Source organism: Lepidochelys olivacea, assembly GCF_965140295.1.
Source record: "Lepidochelys olivacea isolate rLepOli2 genome assembly, chromosome: 2".
Classification (NCBI taxonomy): Eukaryota; Metazoa; Chordata; order Testudines; family Cheloniidae; genus Lepidochelys; species Lepidochelys olivacea.
In genome coordinates this window covers 76,319,225-76,331,721 of record NC_140412.1, presented here as the reverse complement: position 1 = coordinate 76,331,721, position 12,497 = coordinate 76,319,225, and the positions used below count along the sequence as shown (strand labels likewise).

General features: G+C 37.2%; 1 protein-coding gene across 2 annotated transcripts in view; it reads left to right on the top strand.

Annotated features, from left to right (window-relative positions):
* The window catches only part of ASXL3 (ASXL transcriptional regulator 3), a 154,588-nt gene that overhangs the window by 49,408 nt on the left and 92,683 nt on the right, over nucleotides 1-12,497 (top strand). Inside the window, exon 3 of one of the 2 annotated variants that reach the window (XM_084618716.1) lies at nucleotides 11,465-11,572. In XM_084618716.1, coding sequence (XP_084474842.1) covers nucleotides 11,465-11,572 — 108 coding nt within the window. Of the gene's footprint in view, nucleotides 1-11,410; nucleotides 11,573-12,497 lie in introns of those variants that run through there. The other variant, XM_084618715.1, reaches the window with a different exon arrangement.

Genomic DNA, 12,497 nt, shown 5'->3' with positions numbered 1-12,497 from the left:
ATAGTTTGAGAACTGCTGAGTCAGATGGATTTTTCATGAGCAGATACTTTTTCCCTTCTCTTCTGCTTTGTGTGCGTGACTGATACAGTCACTTTCAGACACTGTAAGTACTCGCTTTGGTGGTTAACTTAACACATGAACATTTTTGTGACTTTGCGCAAAAGTTTCTCAGTCTGCTTCTAAGATTCATATCCTTGTGAAGCTGTGTTTTTATGGAAGAATACAGTTAGTATTTTACCACTTCGCTAGCCAATCAAATACTGACCACACAAAGAAAAAAGCTAGTTGAAAAAGCAGTGTGTGGTATTTTCCCAAAACAAGCCAAAGAGGTTTTTGTGGGGGAGGCTAGCCACTTAAAAATGGCTAAGTAAAACAACAGAGTTAGTGATAACTTTCTGTAGCTCCCTAGAGTGGAATTTTAGAGAAGGAAGGGGATTAAATTAATGCTAACTGCGTCTTGTTTGACGTGGTCATTTAATTTCAAAGTTAATTTTTTATTGAAGAATGAGTGAAATACAATTGATGCCCAACTCAAAGGACAGAGAGATTTGGAAGCTAACTATTCATTTTGTATTCACACATTTTATGGCAGTTTGTCTTGTGTTTAGTACGTTTCTAATTCTAGGACAGTAATATATTTTAATTTTCTAAACAAATACATTTAAAAATCACAAGTGCCTGTGAAATATATGAAAATAAGACTTCCAGTACATAATATGTATCAAAACCATAATTTCTCAAGCAGAAATAATGGGTTTATTGGCTTTGGGGGGAAATCTCCTTTTATAACTTTTACCTCTTCTTCCATGGCTTGTTCTCCATGGCAAGAGCTCATCTGTTTCCTGTCCCCCTACTTTTGTTCATGCTAACCATCAGCACTGGGGCAGAAACAAAAAAGTAGATTACTTTTTTATACAATTAGTTATAATTATTAATAGGCCACTTTGTAATGAAAAAAGTGAAGAAAATCACACTTACTTGCTTATTGAAGAAAATGACTATCACAAATTTACATACTCTTTTGCTTGTTTAAGTGTGCCTTGCTCAAAGTAACGAAATACCTGCTCCTGGATTATACTGAATGGAGGGGAACTCCTATGTTTGGGGGACACTTTAGCTAATGTCTGTGGCAACCATTTTAGCGCACGCTGAGTTCTTCCTGCTTGAGTATCCATTTTTATTCTGAAACAGTTTTTGATGAGGATTTCAAAAAGTACTTTTTTGTTTCTGTCTGAGTTTCGTAAGCATACATTTAAAAAATTTATCATTATTATTATTAGCATTAGATTATTGCTATATTCTGCATACTGCAACTAACACATTGGAAAGGATTGCTTAGTATCAAAATGGGCTTACAATAAGAACAGAAGACTGGCCATACTGAGTCAGACCAATGGTCCATCTAGTTTTGGTATCCTGTCTTGCGACAGTGGCCAATGCCAAATGCTTTGGAGGGAATGAGCAGAACAGGCAATTATCAACTGATCCGTCCCCTGTTGTCCAGTCCCAACTTCTGGCATTCAGAGGCTTAGAGACACCTAGAGCATGGGGTTGCATCTTTGACTGTCTTGCTTAGTAGCCATTGATGGACTTACCCTAGATGAACTGATCCAATCCTTTTCTGAACCCAGTTGTACTTTCGGCTTTCACAACATCCCCTGTTAATGAGTTCCACAGGTTCACTGTGCATTGTGTAAAGGAGAACTTCCCTTATATTTGTTGTTCTTCTGCTGCCTATTAATTTTGTTGGATTCTTGTTTTACATGAAGGAGAAATAAAATATCCCTATTCATTTTCTGCACACACCATTCATGATTTTATAGACATCTATCATATCCCCTCTTAACCATCTATTTTCTAACATGAACCGTTCCAGTGTTTTTAATCTCTCCCCATATAGAAGCTATTCCATATTCCTAATCATGTTTGTTCCCTTCTGTGTAAGTTTTCCAATTCTAATATATATTTTTTGAGATGGGGCAACCAGTTCTGTACACAGTATTAAGGTGTGGTGTACCATGGATAAAGTGGCATTATGATATGTTCTGTCTCATTATCTATCTCTTTCATAACAGCTCCTAACATTGTTTGCTTTTTTGATGAGTGCTGCTGCACATTGAGCAGATGTTTTCGGAGAACTATCCATTATGACTGCAAGATGTCTTGAGTGGTAACAGCTAATTTAGACCCCATCATTTTATATGTATAGTTGGGCTTAAGTTTTCCAAAGCACATTACTTTGCATTTATCAACATTGAATTTCATCTGCCATTTTGTTGCCATGTCACCTAGTTTAGTTAGATCCCTTTATAACATCCTTGGACTTAACTATCTTGAGTAATTTTGTGTCGTCTGCAGATTTTCCCACCTCACTGTTCACCCCCTTTCCAGATCATTTATGAATACATTGAACAGCACAGGTCCCAGAACAGATACTTGGGGAAACCCGCTTTTTACCTCTCTCCATTGTGAAAACTCACCATTTATTCCTGCCCTTTGTTTCCTGTCTTTTAACCAGTTACTAAGGCATGAGAGAACCTTTCCTCTTATCCCATGATTGCTTAGTTGGCTGAAGAGCCTTTGGTGTGGAACCTTGTCAAAGACTTTCTGAAAGTACAAGTACACTATATCAACTGGATACACTCTTGTCCACATACTTGTTGACACCTGCAGAGAATTCTAATAGCTGTTTTGACTCTTCCCCAACATATTGTGTTCATCTACGTGTCTGATGATTCTGTTCTGTACTATAGATTCAACCAAATTGCAAGTTGCAGTGGGGGAGGTTTAGATTGGATATTAGGAAAAACTTTTTCACTAAGAGGGAGGTGAAACACTGGAATGCGTTACCTAGGGAGGTGGTAGAATCTCCTTCCTTAGAGGTTTTTAAGGTCAGGCTTGACAAAGCCCTGGCTGGGATGATTTAACTGGGAATTGGTCCTGCTTTGAGCAGGGGGTTGGACTAGATGACCTTCTGGGGTCCCTTCCAACCCTGATATTCTATGATTCTATGATAAATGCCTGGTACTGAAGTTAGATTTACTGGCCAGAATTGCCTCTGACGCCTTTTTAAAAATTAGCATTATATTCGCTATCCTCCAGTCATCTGGTACTGAGGCTGATTTAAGCAATAAGGTTACATGTCACAGTTAGTGGTTCTACAGTTTCATATTTGCATTCCTTCAGAACTCTTGGGTAAACACTATCTGGTCCTAGTGACTTATTACTGTTCAATATAGGACAGTTCCTCAGATTTGTCACCTAAAATGAATGGATAAGATGTTGGAATCGCCCTTATGTTCTCCGCAGTGAAGATTGATGCAAAGAATTCATTTAGCTTCTCTGCAACATCCTTGTCGTCTTTGAGTGCTCCTTTAGCACTTTGATTATCCAGTGGCTCCACTGGTTATTTGCAAAAAGAAAAGGAGTACTTATGGCACCTTAGAGACTAACAAAATTTATTTGAACATAAGCTTTCGTGAGCTACAGCTCACTTCATCATTCAGTGGAAAATCCGATGAAGCTCACGAAAGCTTATGCTCAAATAAATTTGTTAGTCTCTAAGGTGCCACAAGTACTCCTTTTCTTTTTGCGAATACAGACTAACATGGCTGCTACTCTGAAACCCGTCATTATGCAAGGCACTGAATTTAGCCGTATGGATTGGAAATCTATCAACTTCATGAAAAATCTCATATAGATACAGACAGACATCATCTTCCTTTCCAAATGAAAACAGATGGACATCATACCAAAAGGACTGAAGGTAAAAAATCCATTACAATCTACATACCACACAGACTATGCTGACAGCTTGTGCCACACGCTCTCAAAGAAAAAAAAGTATTTTCCACTGAATGCATCCGATGAAGTGAGCTGTAGCTCACGAAAGCTTATGCTCAAATAAATTGGTTAGTTTCTAATGTGCCACAAGTACTCCTTTTCTTTTTGCGAATACAGACTAACACGGCTGCTACTCTGAAAACTGGTTATTTGGCGAGCTTACTGCTAATGATGTCCTTAATTTTTGTTGTTGTTAGTTTGTATGTCTTTTGCTAGTTGATCTTCAAATTCTTTTTTGGTCTGCGTAATTATATTTTTACACTTGACTTGACAGAGTTTGTGTTCCTTTCTATTTTCCTCAGTAGGATTTGACTTCCAATTTTTAAAGGATGCCTTTTTGCCTCTGTCTATTTTACTCTGTTTAGCCATGGTGGCATTTTTTATCATCTTTTTTTTTTTTTAATTTGTGGTATACATTTAGTTTGAGCTTCTGTTATGGTGTTTTTAAATAGTTTCCATGCAGCTTACCCTCATTTCACTCTTGTGACTGTTCCTTTTAATTTCCATTTAACCAGCTTTCTCATTTTTGTGTAGATATCCTTTTTGAAGTTATATGCTACTGTGGTGGGTTTCTTTTGGTATTTTCTGTCCCTACAAGGCAGTTAAATTTCAGTATGAGTGTGTCTCATCTTCTTGGGGGTTTTTTTTTCTCTCTACTTTCCTCCAAATGTAGACCAAATTACAGTGAAAACATGTTTTGTAAAATATTATTCTCATTTCCTTTCTGGTCAAGGAATGCTCATTACCATAAGTAATGTTATTTAAAGGGGTTTCCTAATGATACAAGCATATTCTTTAGAAGCTATGAATATGAGAAATATACAGGGTGGTATTTTAAGCAGTGTCTGACAAAAGGGCACAGATCAGTTAAAAGAGAACAAGCATAGCTTTTTAAAAAGTGAATGTAAGGTGTAAATATAATTTGTCTGTACAGTATATGTTGACATTTGTATTATGTATATTTTTTCTAGTTTAGCCACCTACAATATGGGTAGCATCTTATTCTTCAGTATAAATTTTCTTTTGCTTTTGTACTTTTACCTTCATATGAGAAGTTTTTCTTTGTTCAGGAAAACAGTGTTACATTGTAGTTTAAAGATCCATGTCTGCAGTTCTTGCTTTCCAAAGTGTATATACTCTGTGAGATATTAAATAATCTGTAACAGAATACACTTTGTGTCTGCTTCAGTGAACCACTGTTTTACATTATGACCAGTTTGCTTATATGGGTGGTGATGGTCAGGGGAGAGAACTCCTGAAAACCTTAGGAGAACTATAAATTATTTAATCTAGTGTAGTTTCAGTAGTTCTTATGTTGGTGAAGTTGTAACTTCTGTTGCATTTAATTACTTGATCAGTTGCTTTAAATTAGGGATGAATTCTGTAAAATTACACTTAAGTTGCTTTATAAATGTAGCTACTGAATGAGGGTGGTTCTTAGACATGGGCACCTCTAAACAAATATATTTGAAAACGAGAAAATGTCCCCACCCTGATCCTGTAGGGCGTGTGGGTCTGACTAGATGGAGACGTTTGCGGGATCAGAGCAGTGTGTGTTCATGTGTATTTTTCCTAGTTGAAATGGTTTTGCTCACTTTAAGTTTTGTGTCAGCCAGTTCTTGAAGAGGAGAGAGGTAATAACCTCATGCTGATTGCTACTGTGTAAGGAAGGGCTTGATCCAAAGTTGCTTGAAGTCAATGAAAGTATTTCTACGGCCTTTAGCAGGCCTTTGGATCAGACCCTATATGTGTTGCTTTACAGTGTGCATGGGCAAACAACATGCTCAGTCAAGGCTTTCCCCAGCATTTCTGGCTTCCATATATATTGAACAAATATTAGTTTAATTTATTTATAGTGTAGGGTAAATCTTTTGCTTCTACAGAATATTTGAATAATACTAAAGATATGACTTCGTATTAGCTCTAGGAATTAGTAATGAGTTATGGAGCTTTCACTTTTGGTTTGTTTCCAGTTGTGGTCAAAAGTTGTTAGTATCTGTTGGCTGTTCGGTCGACTGTGTGAAATGAATCGGTGATTTTAGTACCATTTGCAGCGGTCAGGTGTCCACATTGTAGAAATTGCCATCAGACTTGGAACTAAGTGACACCCTTGTTACTAGTCTTGATAAAGAGACCTAAACAAAAATCTGCATGTGCATGATGGCTGGACTCCTCTTATTGCTACTGGTGGCCTCCCTTCTTCAGTTGAGGTACGTTGGCTGGGCAGTGTGAGGAAATGTTTGTCTGAATTTAATCAATTAATTTTCCTTTTTTTAAAACAGTGTACTTTGCCAAGTCATCTTTCTCATGGCAATCCATCTAGCAAAAAGAAAAGGAGTACTTGTGGCGCCTTAGAGACTAACAAATTTATTTGAGCATAAGCTTTCGTGAGCTACAGCTCACTTCATCGATTGCATTCAGTGGAAAATACAGTGGGGAGATTTATATACATAGAGAACATGAAACAATGAGTGTTACCATACACACTGTAACCAGAGTGATCACTTAAGGTGAGCTATTCCCAGCAGGAGAATGGGGGGGGCGGGGAGGGGGACACCTTTTGTAGAGATAATCAAGGTGGGCCATTTCCAGCAGTTGACAAGAATGTCTGAGGAACAGTGGGTGGGAGGGAATAAACATGGGGAAATAGTTTTACTTTGTGTAATGACCCATCGACTCCCAGTCTCTATTCAAGCCTAAGTTAATTGTATCCAGATTGCAAATTAATTCCAATTCAGCAGTCTCTCGTTGGAGTCTGTTTCTGAAGTTTTTTTTTGTTGAAGTATTGCGCTTTTAGGTCTGTAATAGAGTGACCAGAGAGATTGAAGTGTTCTCCAACTGGTTTTTGAATATTATAATTCTTGACGTCTGATTTGTGTCCATTTATTCTTTTACGTAGAGACTGTCCAGTTTGACCAATGTACATGGCAGAGGGGCATTGCTGGCACATGATGGCATATATCACATTGGTGGATGCGCAGGTGAACAAGCCTCTGATAGTGTGACTGATGTTATTAGGCCCTGTGATGGTGTCCCCTGTATAGATATGTGGCACAGTTGGCAATGGGCTTTGTTGCAAGGTTAGGTTCCTGGGTTAGTGGTTCTGTTGTGTTGTGTGTGTTTGCTGGTGAGTATTTGCTTCAGAATGGGGGGCTGTCTGTAAGGAAGGACTGGCCTGTCTCCCAAGATCTGTGAGAGTGATGGGTCGTCCTTCAGGATAGGTTGTAGATCCTTGACGTTGCGTTGGAGAGGTTTTAGTTGGGGACTGAAGGTGACGGCTAGTGGCGTTCTGTTACTTTCTTTGTTGGGCCTGTCCTGGAGTAGGTGGCTTCTGGGTACTCTTCTGGCTCTGTCATTCTGTTTCTTCACTTCAGCAGGTGGGTATTGTAGTTGTAAGAATGCTTGATAGAGATCTTGTAGGTGTTTGTCTCTGTCTGAGGGGTTGGAGCAAATGCGGTTGTATCGCAGAGCTTGGCTGTAAACGATGGATCGTGTGGTGTGGTCAGGGTGAAAGCTGGAGGCATGTAGGTAGGAATAGCGGTCAGTAGGTTTCCGGTATAGGGTGGTGTTTATGTGACCATCGCTTATTAGCACCGTAGTGTCCAGGAAGTGGATCTCTTGTGTGGACTGGTCCAGGCTGAGGTTGATGGTGGGATGGAAATTGTTGAAATCATGGTGGAATTCCTCAAGGGCTTCTTTTCCATGGGTCCAGATGATGAAGATGCACTTTTCCACTGAATGCATCTGATGAAGTGAGCTGTAGTTCACGGAAGCTTATGCTCAAATAAATTGGTTAGTCTCTAAGGTGCCACAAGTACTCCTTTTCTTTTTGCGAATACAGACTAACACGGCTGCTACTCTGAAACCTGTCATCTAGCAAAGATGATTAAAATTAAACGGAGGCTACAACTTTAAGGTTTTTTAAAAGGTTTTAATTTATTTAAACATATTTTTCATTGTGCTCAGTAATCTTAAAAAAAAAACTTGTTTGTATTGACTTTTGTCCTTTTCTCTGTGGCAAAAACTGTTTTATGGAGGGTGATTGAACATAGTAGTCAGATTTCTTTCTTATCTGCTTACAGGGGGTTAATGTAGTTAACACCTGCTGCAGGGCGAGCAGAGGGAACTCAAAACACAAGATACTTTTTGAGGGGAGAAAGAGGAAGCTTGCCCTGATAAATGGAAGTTTGTGTGCATATTAGGAGGAAGATATCACACAGTGTTTAAGAACTTGTGTACTTCTGAATCATAACAGTTTTAGAAAAGAACAAATTTTGCCTCCTAAACTTCTTGACAATATCTTTTAAATTATCAAAAAGTCTTAACACCTTTTTATATTGGAAGACTAACCAATTATTCTCTTTCTTTCTTGTTTTGCATGTGGTTGCTTCGTGCCTCCCTATCTCCTTTATAGGAAGTAAGTATCTTTTTAAAAACATTTTATAATTTTGAAAGTATTTTCTAAAAGTGCTTGTTTTGTGTGTGTGTGTGTGAGTAAATTGGTTTTCTTTTGATAACAGAAAATACCCACTTTAAAGACACATATTACTACAGATGAAAGTACTCAGGAATGTTTTTCATAATAGCAAAATAGTTTTCCGCACAGTATAAAATATATGCTTCTAAAGGCTGAAATTTCACATATGCTGATTCATAGTGACAAACGTTTTTTCAGTATATAGGTTTAAGACATGTGGCTGTTTTCGAGGCATAAATATCAAGGCATGGTGTGCAACTTGGTCAAAATTGAACTGATTCCGATAAGAATTTGACCCAAAGTTTTTTGAGTATCTTCTGTTTGATATGCAAGGAATAAAATAGGGGCAGGGGAAGTCACAAAATGCCTAGGAAAGACCCAGTAAAAGGGGAAAACAACCGTGTAGCTTTTAAAGATATTCTTGGGCATCTGCAGCCTTGACTCTCTCTACCACATACAAGACAGAGTGGTAGCTTGTGAAAAGAGGAGTATGGCCTTCAAGAAGGAGGGAAGGTTGGAGTGATCATTATATGTTGCATACAGCCCTAGCAAAGTAGGGAAATATTTAGACTCAGTTCCACTCAGCCGACACCACACTGCATGATTGGATCTTTAGTCATTGGGTTTTCAGGATGCAGCCCAGTGCTTTCTGATGATGTATGTGGCAAGTGTCTCCTGAGGATAATACAGTTCAACTTTAACACCAGGAGTATTGGTCTGATCTCTACTTCCCCTTCTTCGTGTTCTATAGGAGGGGAGCTAATATAGGGATTGTTGAAGTTGGCACATCGGATACATGTACTTACTGCTCAGTAGCTGACATGGATTCCTTTGTACTCAGAAAGTGGTTACTATTGTCCATTTACTAATTGGCCAGTATTTGAAGATTAAGATACCTGCTGCGAGAACAGTAGTGGCCATGGGGGGAGAGTTCTATATTTTGAGTTCATTTATCTTGTATTATTTTAATTGCCAATGATGAGATATCTAAACACAAGTGTTGTGACCAAAATCTCTCTAGATGGACCAGCAGTAGAAATTAGAAGAAAGATGCAAAATGCAAACTTGAGTATTATATAGACACACACAACTCTATTTTGTTATTCCATGCAAAGAATTCAGCTGCCTTTGCAGTTAGCATCTTCCTATCAGCATCCTGCTGAAATAGTCTTCATTTCTGACAGTTTCACTAAATCGAAGCTCCAAGCATCTGACATAATTATCAGTAGCTTCAAGTTATATATGTTATCATCTAAAAAATGTAGCTTGAGAAAAATGGTCTTGCATTACTAAGTTAAATGCCATATGTCACGGTATATGAACCAGTAATTCAATAAGAACATTTCTAGAGAAAGGCGTGCATCTTATTTGACTGTGTTCACTGATCATCAAACAGTAACAAGACATTTTAATGTATTCTACTTTAGCTGTACTTGTAATTTATTCACATTCCTAGACTGGTCACATATTATTATATCAGCTCAAAATGTAGGATTCTTTTTATTTGCAGGAAAAATAATTTTTTTAAAGAACAAATCCTTCAAAAATGTTCTGTTTGTATGTTTTAAAATTTACCATTTAATATCTGACATGAAGAGCTATAGCAGCAGGTTTAGCTGTAGTATTGGTTTTTAATGGAGAAGCAGTATGTACACTGTCTGAGAGTCAATACAGAGTAAATATTGTGGTAATATGGCACTTTAGGTGACCTATAATAAATTATATTCTACAGCTGTTCTGATATGAGGACACCTTATAACTAACTACCTATGAGCTTTTACTGGAACAACAAATAAATGATCATATAATCCATCTTGTCAGAAAGTTAATTTACATACATTATGGACAAATTCTGCTTTGAGATGCAACCATTGAACTCATTAGGAACAGTGTCCACATCAGAGGACAGAATTTAGCTCCTACCAATAAAATCTACCAGAAACAGTTTTGAATAGGGACCAGTATAATTAAAAAAAATTATAATGGACTCCTGAACCATAATTCCTGCAGACTTTTTGATTGTCTAACTGAAGCACATTAGTTTCTGATGGACTTTAAGTTCCATGCCCAGTATTTTGCTGGGTGTAGCCTCAATCCTGCAAACACACATGCATAACTTTATGCATATGAGTAGTTACACTTAAGTTAGTGGGACTGTTTATGTGGCTAAAGTTAAGCATGTGTGTTTGCAAGATTGGAGTCTATGTGAAGAAACACAGTTGGAAGTTTAGTCTCTAATCATAAGTATAACAATGTGTATGGGGAGATAGATATGATGACAGTACACCTATAAACCCTGTAGTTAATTTTAGTTGTTCCATTAATATGAAACAGGATAAGTTTGTGAGCACTCCCTGCACCTTCACTATCCCCCAAATTAACTTTTCAGAATAATATGAATTTAGCCAGATCAAAAATGCTTGCTTTGTTTTTCTCTTGCATGTAAAATCTGGCTCTGTGTATACATCACCTAAAGATATTTGTACAAATTAAACTCTGTGTGAAGGTATTGATTTTATTTGACCATTTTTAAAAGGTACTTCAAAGTGCATTCCAATATGATATTGCATATAATTACTGTGCCACTAAAAGTATAAAATATGTGTGTGCATGTTTCTATAGTAACTTATGTTGGGCATTTTAGAAAAATGCTGTCCTAAGTAACTTTAACTCCTGTAAGTTTAAATATGTTCTTCCTGAGCTCTTTATTATTATTCTTTTGTTGCCTTTCATCCTATAGGATGCAGCTGCCCTTGAACTTGGTACTGTTTTGATCATTCATGTGCAGCAGCCACATTGTCTGTAACATTTTGAAAATGAGGCTTCATGGTGTTGTTTGTGAAGTAATTTCACATAAATATTTGGACTTTGGTTCTTTAGAACATGAAGCTGATTGCTCTATGAAGAAAAGCATAATTATAATTCACAGACTTTTTGCCTGAAGCCTCGGGGACAGATGCATATGATTAAGTTTGAAACTGCCCTGTTATTGTAATGTAGATGTTTTCAAGGTTGGGAGAATTTAAAAAAAAAAAAAAAAAGAAAAAGGCAAGCATGAGTTTAAAAAAAAAGACAGAGGGAATAGTTTTACAAGAGGCACTCGATCTTGGACTGCTTTATTTTTGCACAATTTTATTTTTCAGTGGAACCTCTCCATTAGCTTGTCTGAATGCAATGCTTCATACTAACACTCGTGTAGGTGATGGAACGTTCTTCAAAATCCCTGGGAAGTCGGGACTCTATGCTCTCAAAGTAAGTTGAATTTTTGCATATGGAAAGTACATAAAGTGGATTAATAGTGCCATGTATGTCTCAATAGATATAAAGGAAAACAAATTAGATTCTGTGGGGAGTAGATGAGCTGAAAGTCTTTTTCTAACTGTTTTCAGATGTCTTATAATGAAAGTAAGCACTGAATGTTTTATCTCAGAAAGAGTATACGTGTTCTTGAATTTGGCGTATGGTAAGCAAACCCTGCTGTAGCTAAAATACAGCTTTTTCAGAGTTGTTAACAGAAAGGCCTTTGTTTTATAAGCAGTGAGTTCAGGAGGATCACTGACTTTCTCATGAAGTAATTGTGTTAATATTTCATTTTTTGAACAGTGGAAGACTTTTGCGAGTTCAGTGTAAACAGCTTTTAAGTTACAGCTTATTTTAAATCAGGAATATACTTACAGTGCTAAAATCCTGAGTGCTTTGATACTAAGAGATGGTGATAGTTGTAGTTGTGAGTTTTTTCTTGTTTGTGTTTTTCTGTTTTGTGCTGGTTGAAAAAAAAAAAATTTTTTTCCTGATACCCATGATCAAACGATAGTGACTTCATACTGGAGAAAAGGGTGAAGTAGGAGCAAGAAAACCAAGTTCTGCAGACTAGATTTAATCTATTTAAATTTGGGGGAAAATTCTCTGATATTTGTGATAGAAAAATAATTTTGCACAGTTTAGAAACAATAAAAGCAGTATGGATAATGCTGCTCCTTAGAACTAAAAATGCACTATTTTTTGATTAACGTTGAATGGATTTCAGAATAATCGTTTTCTCATTTGCTAACGGAATAATGTTTAGTTTGGTCTTGTTTTAAATCTGAAGATATCCCTGGCTCGAAACCAGGTATTTGCAATCATTCCCATGGCTTTTGAGTTCCAGGTTGCTGCAGCTATTTGAATTCAGGAAACA